The following is a 6,000-nucleotide window of genomic DNA, read 5'->3' on the forward strand; positions in this document are numbered from 1 at the left end:
CACCTCCTGGGGTTAAGCGATTTCTCCTGTCTCAACCTCTTGAGTAGCTGGGACTACAGGCGTGCGCCACCACGCATGGCTAATTCTTGCATTTTTAGTAGAGATGGGGTTTCACCATGTTGGCCAGGCTGGCCTCGAACTCCTGACCTCAAGTGATCTGCCTGCCTCGGCCTTCCAAAGTGCTGGGATTACAGACGTGAGCCACTGCGCCCAGCCAAACATGCTGTTTTATACCAGTCTCAGCAGGAAGAGTCCCAATTAATTATCTGTGTTCTTAGTTCCCAAAATCTATTGTGTGAACCTGACTGCATCCCAAGAGGCATTTCAGGAAATACAGATTGTTGGACCCTCCGGCGGATCTGGGTGGGGTCTAGAGTCATATTTGTAAAATATTCCTTGGGAGTAAAGGAATTCCTTGGATCGTGCCCCCACCATGTCAGAATGCTTTTATGGCACGGCTGTCCTACCACCAATGAGTGATAGATGATTAGGAGGTCCCTTATATATACGTTTTTGCTTAAATCTTTACTGAACAACTGTTGTTTTACAAAGCAGTCCTTTTTTTCTTCAAATAAAAGGCTCCCTAGATTATTATTTTTGTTTCATTTTGTTTTTTGTTAAGAAACGGTATTGCTCTGTTGCCCAGGTTGGAGTGCACTGGTGCAATCATAGCTCACTGTAACTGTGAACTTCTGGGCTCAAGCAATCCTCCCACCTCGATTTCCCAAGTAGCTGCGAGTACAGATACACACCACCACCGGCTAATTCTTAAAAATATTTTTTGTAGAGTCATGGGTCTTACTACATTGCCCGGGCTGGTTTTGAACTCTTGGCTTAAGAGATCCTCCCGCTTCTTCCTCCCAAAGTGTTGGGATTACAAGCATGGGCCACCGTGTCTGGCCAGGATGGTTCTTTTGATGAGTCACATTTGGAAACCACCACTGTAGACCTGTCATCCCAGACCCAGAGCCCTGATTTTATGGATGAGGAAACTAAGGCCTGGAGAAAGAACGGGCTACCTGGCATCAAGGGTGCCAGGACTGATCCTTGGTTTATAGGGACAATATACAAAGGTACATTGGAAACTACTGGGTCTGCAAAGACCAGGTTCTATGTGTACTCTCTGGTTCTTGAGGAGATACAGTATTCTGAGCCCCAGGGGCCTTGTTTCTGGGCTGTCGCATTAGAATGGCGATGATGAAATGCTCATATATGCAGGGTACAGAAACAAATATAACCCGAGCATCCTTTCTCAGTTCTAGACTAAAACTTGAGTGACGTCAACCATCCTCATGCTTCCACAGCTGACAGGCCCCTGGAATGCCCCACCTCTTCAGTAGACCATTTCATCCTTCAGTGCCTCAACTTCCCCGTCTATAAAATAAAGATAAATCTATCTGTGCTACCTCCCTTACAAAGTTGATATGAAAATCAAATGAAACATAGGCCAGGTGTTGTGGCTCATTCCTGTAATCCCAGCAGTTTGGGAGGCCAAGGCAGTTAGATTGCTTGAACCCAGGAATTTGAAACTAGCTTAAAAATTTAAAACAATACACAAAAATTAGCTGGACCTGATGGCACAAGCCTGTGGTCCCAGCTACTCAGGAGGTGGAGGATGGAGAATTGCTTAAACCTGGGAGGCGGAGATTGCAGTGAGCCAAGATGGCACCACTGCATTCCAGCCTGGATGATACAGTGAGACTTGGTCTATGCTTCTGTTGGCGGGGGGTGGGGGTGGGGAGGATGGATGGGGAGAATGAGAGAGAGAGAAAGAAAGAAGTGGGGGAGGGAGAGAGAGGAAAGGAAGGCCAAATGAACAGTGCATGTGAAGGGCTTTGGGCAAGAAAGTGCCAAGCCATTATATAAACTTTAAAGGTGGTCTCATTATCATCATCACTATTATTATATTACCTCCAGAGACTTTATGTGTCTGCTGTGTGGCTCCAAATAGAATCAGTACAGGTGGAAGAAATACTTTATTCTGTTATAACCCAATGAAAGGCTACTTGGGAGGAATCAGGATTTCCATAGAAATACATCACTTCTGAATTTCCTGAAGTAGCTCTAATGGCCCATTAGTGAATCATTTCACACCCTCTGCCCTTTTTGTGGCGGCTTTCCAGCTATGTTCCAGAGTTTGGAGTTGTTGGGCGAGCAAGCTGGGACATGTAAGTCAGAGGATGTTTTTCTGTCTGCTCGGGGCGAGGGCTGTCTCTGATACCTCTGCTGCTGCCCTAGATGGTGCAAATGCTCCAAGATTTGTCATTTTGAGAATGGCAGGCTTTTCGACCTTGTGTTCCAGACTAGATTAAGAACCAGACAGATTTTAATATCTGTAAAGAGTTTCTGCAACTGTTCCAGCAAAGAGATATCCCTAGAACAGATAAAGCTTTATTTTCCTCCCCTGGAAATGATAGAGCTTGAGAACAACATAACTCAGTCTGTGGTGTAATAATTAACCTTAATGATCTTAAGTACCAATGAAGTCTCCCTAGTGTTGCTCAAAGAAAACATACAGATTTGCAGACATAAGTTACAAAAAGAGAAAACTTAAATAAAATACGAGAAATTCTAATAAAAGGAGTATGTGATTTAACGATACAATGTAAATGGCGTGTGCTTCCTGGAGGGTACTTTTGGGTCTGAGGTCATGTGATTCCGTAACAGCCTCAGCTTTGAATGGCTGGGTGGAGTAGGTAAGAGAACCATGTATATATATAAATTGTTTTAGGCTCGCAGTGGCTAATGCCTGTAATCCCAGCACTTTGGGAGGCGAATCACCTGAGGTCAGGAGTTCAAGACCAGCCTGGCCAACATGGTGAAACCCCGTCTTTACTAAAAATACAAAAATTAGCTGGGAGTGGTGGCAAGTGCCTGTAATCCCAGCCACTCGGAGGCTGAGGCAGGAGAATTGCTTGAACCCAGGAGGTGGAGGTTGCACTGAGCTGAGATGGCGCCACTGCCCTCCAGCCTGGGTGACAGATTGAGACTCTTTTTTTTTTTTTTTTTTGAGACAGAGTCCTGACTGGCTTCTTCTCACCCCCACTCCCAGATTTATTATTATAGACTCTTGGAAGCAATAGAAGGAAGATAGACAATCTCACTTTTTTTAAGTTCTTCAGGTGCAAACAATGTTAGGAAGTATGCAACTTTCTAAGAACTTCATCCTCGTGTATGACCCAAGGACAATGTAAAATACCACTTCAAACCCCAGTTCCCCAAATTCATGCAATTCTAACAACTGGAGATACGCAACAGAAAACAATTCTGGCTCATTTAAGCAAAAAAGAAATTTAGTGACAGAATTTTGGAAAGCTCACAGATACCAGTGGAAGTGTGAAGGTCTGGGCTTAAGAGAATGGGCAAAAACCAAGGGGGACTAGGTGGCCAGGGGCGGGTCCAAGGTCATGGCACGGAAGCTATCTGCTTAGGACACTACCACCATTACTAGACTCCTGTACCAGTCTTCATCTGTCCCCCTGTGTCTTCACATCCCTCCCGTATGATCCAGAATGCCAGGCAAGGTCTCCCAGTGGGCCAAATCTATGTCATATGCCTGTTACTCATGCCTGCGAGTGGGAAGAGAGAATAGACATCTCTTCTCTATCGGCTGTCTCATAACAGGCATTTCACCCAACTCCAAAGGGTGATTAGATAGGTACTGGATAGCCACAAAACTGTTCATCTTCCCTACCACATGGGCAAAATAAGTTGGAGAGATCTGTCTCGTCTTTATCTGCCATCTTTTCTTCGGTCCACATCTTTCTTTTTCTTGGCCTCGCTTTCCTTCTGTGCCTGTCCCAGATGCCCACCCTCTCAGGCTTGGTACAGCTGATAGACCACCAAGCTCAGTGTAATTGGCTCACTGTTGGTCATTTCTCTCTCTTTTTTTTTTTTTTTTGAGACAGTCTCACTCTGTTGCCAGGCTGGAGTACAGTGGCCGATCTCAGCTCGCTGCAACCTCTGCCTCCCGTGTTCAAGCAGTTCTCCTGCCTCAGCCTCCCTAGTTAGTAGGTGGGACTATAGGCATGCACTACCACTCCCAGCTAATTTTTGTATTTTTAGTGGAGATGGGGTTTTACCATGTTGGCCAGGATGATCTTGATCTCCTGACCTTGTTATCTGCCCACCTTGGCCTCCCAAAGTGCTGGGATTACAGGCATGAGCCACCGCGCCCGGCCGCCATTTTTAAATTTTAATGCCAGAACTGCATCAGATTCTCTACATGCAGTCTTTTTTTTTTTTAAGTACAATTTCCATTTTATTTTTCTCCAGAGAATAGTGTGTCTCAGTCTTTAAGGACTCAGCTCCTTACATGGGCTTTGGTGGGGGACGTGGGGCAGCACCCGCAGGTCTAAATCGGGGAGGGGGTGTTCGGTCCTTGCGGGCTTCACGAGATCGATTCCTGACTACTTTGCTGTGAATTGTACAACTCACACAGTAATGTAGCTTCACATACAGCTTGGGAAGCACATAGGCATCAAAGACGCTCGCTTCAGAAATGTCCCTGACCGCTGCGGCCTCCACTATGTTTCGAATGACGAATTTCTTAATGGCCTTGTCCTTGGGCACGCATCGGGCACAGTTAGTGCAGCGAATAGGCTGCACATGGCCGCGGCCCTTTTTGGCACGACTGTTGTTCCTTCTTTTCTTTGTCATTTCGGACATACGGACCAAAGAGCTCTACATGCAGTCTTATCCAGAAGAGGCTTAGTACTTCCTCTGGCGATGTGGACAGTTGACTTCCCTTAATGCAGTCAAAGATTGCAGTGCTTTTGTAGCTGGCTCTGTCATGAAATTAAGTTGACCATCTATGAGACCCCATAGGTTGTGCCTGAAACTATGTGGACGTGTTCAGAATATCCTGTGGGATCAGATTCTAATCCACGAGCCTGGACCGTGGTCCTGCCACTAGCATTCTATGCTGTTAACTTGGTTTGCTTGAGAGAATCTCCCCATGGCCCTGTGGAAGGACTGAGGTGGTGAGTTGTAGGTTGCTAGAAAAGTGAAAAGCTCTAACCAGTGAGGAAGACTGGATTTTATATACTTCATTTTCATTAAGCGAATCCTCATTCCTAAGCAAATAAGTGACATGCTCTTGATGGATAGAAGATGGTATGGGAAGACAGGGTGAGGATTGGTTTGTATTTTGAGGTATTTATTATTATTATTATTATGAGACGGAGTTTCCCTCTAGTTGCCCAGGCTGGAGTGCAATGGCGTGATCTCGGCTGACTACAACCTCCGCCTCCCGAGTAGCTGGGATTACAGGCATGTGCCACCACCTCGGCTAATTTTGTATTTTTAGTAGAGATGGGGTTTCTCCATATTGGTCAGGCTGGTCTGGAACTCCTGACCTCAGGTGATCCACCCACCTCGGCCTCCCAAAGTGCTGGGATTACAGGTGTGAGCCACCTCACCTGGCTTTTTATTATTATTAAGTCAGGTTTATTGAGATATAATTTGTTTACTCTTCAGCATCATAAGTTTTCCCCAATTCTAGAAGAAATTAAATGGAGTACACTCACAGTACAAAATTGAGATATTATACTAACATAAGAAGCTAAAGGAAGACCTCTTTAGTTGTACCAGTCTGTAAATTCTGGCAAACACAAGTCTTGTGAATTACCACCACACTCAAGACAGAGAACCATTTCCTCACCCTTGAAAGTATCCCCCATAGTCATCTTTTTCGTAATCCCCAGTCTCTGGCAACCATTGATATACACTGTCTTCCTATTTTGCCTTTTTCAGGATGTCATATAAATGGAATCGTAGTCTGCTTGGATGTCTATTAAAAAATACCTTAGACTGGGTTGTTTATAAACACCAGAAATTTATTGCTCACAGTTCTGGAGGCTGGGAAGTCAAGATCAAGGCACCCTCAGATTCAGTGTCTACTGTGGGCCCTGTTCCTCATAGATGGCACCTTCTTGCTGCACCTGCACATGGTGGAAGGGGCAGATAAGCTCCCTCAGGCTTGTTCTCTGTCTCCCTCTC

The 6,000-nt window shown here is 45.4% G+C and overlaps 2 protein-coding genes across 2 annotated transcripts in view; one reads left to right on the forward strand and one right to left on the reverse strand.

Moving 5' to 3' along the window:
* The window catches only part of PDZD2 (PDZ domain containing 2), a 438,467-nt gene that overhangs the window by 265,348 nt on the left and 167,119 nt on the right, over positions 1-6,000 (forward strand). The window lies entirely within an intron of this gene.
* LOC105519248 (40S ribosomal protein S26-like) lies at positions 4,312-4,659 on the reverse strand. The gene has a single exon (XM_011952550.1). It carries the CDS (start codon positions 4,657-4,659, stop codon positions 4,312-4,314), a length of 348 nt encoding a protein of 115 aa, XP_011807940.1.

The sequence above is a fragment of the Colobus angolensis genome, unplaced genomic scaffold (genome assembly GCF_000951035.1).
Source record: "Colobus angolensis palliatus isolate OR3802 unplaced genomic scaffold, Cang.pa_1.0 Scaffold341, whole genome shotgun sequence".
Taxonomy (NCBI): domain Eukaryota; kingdom Metazoa; phylum Chordata; class Mammalia; order Primates; family Cercopithecidae; genus Colobus; species Colobus angolensis.

Coding starts and splice junctions, on each gene's coding strand:
- LOC105519248 (XM_011952550.1), bottom strand. CDS start 4,659: ATGACAAAGAAAAGAAGGAACAACAGTCGTGCCAAAAAGGGCCGCGGC.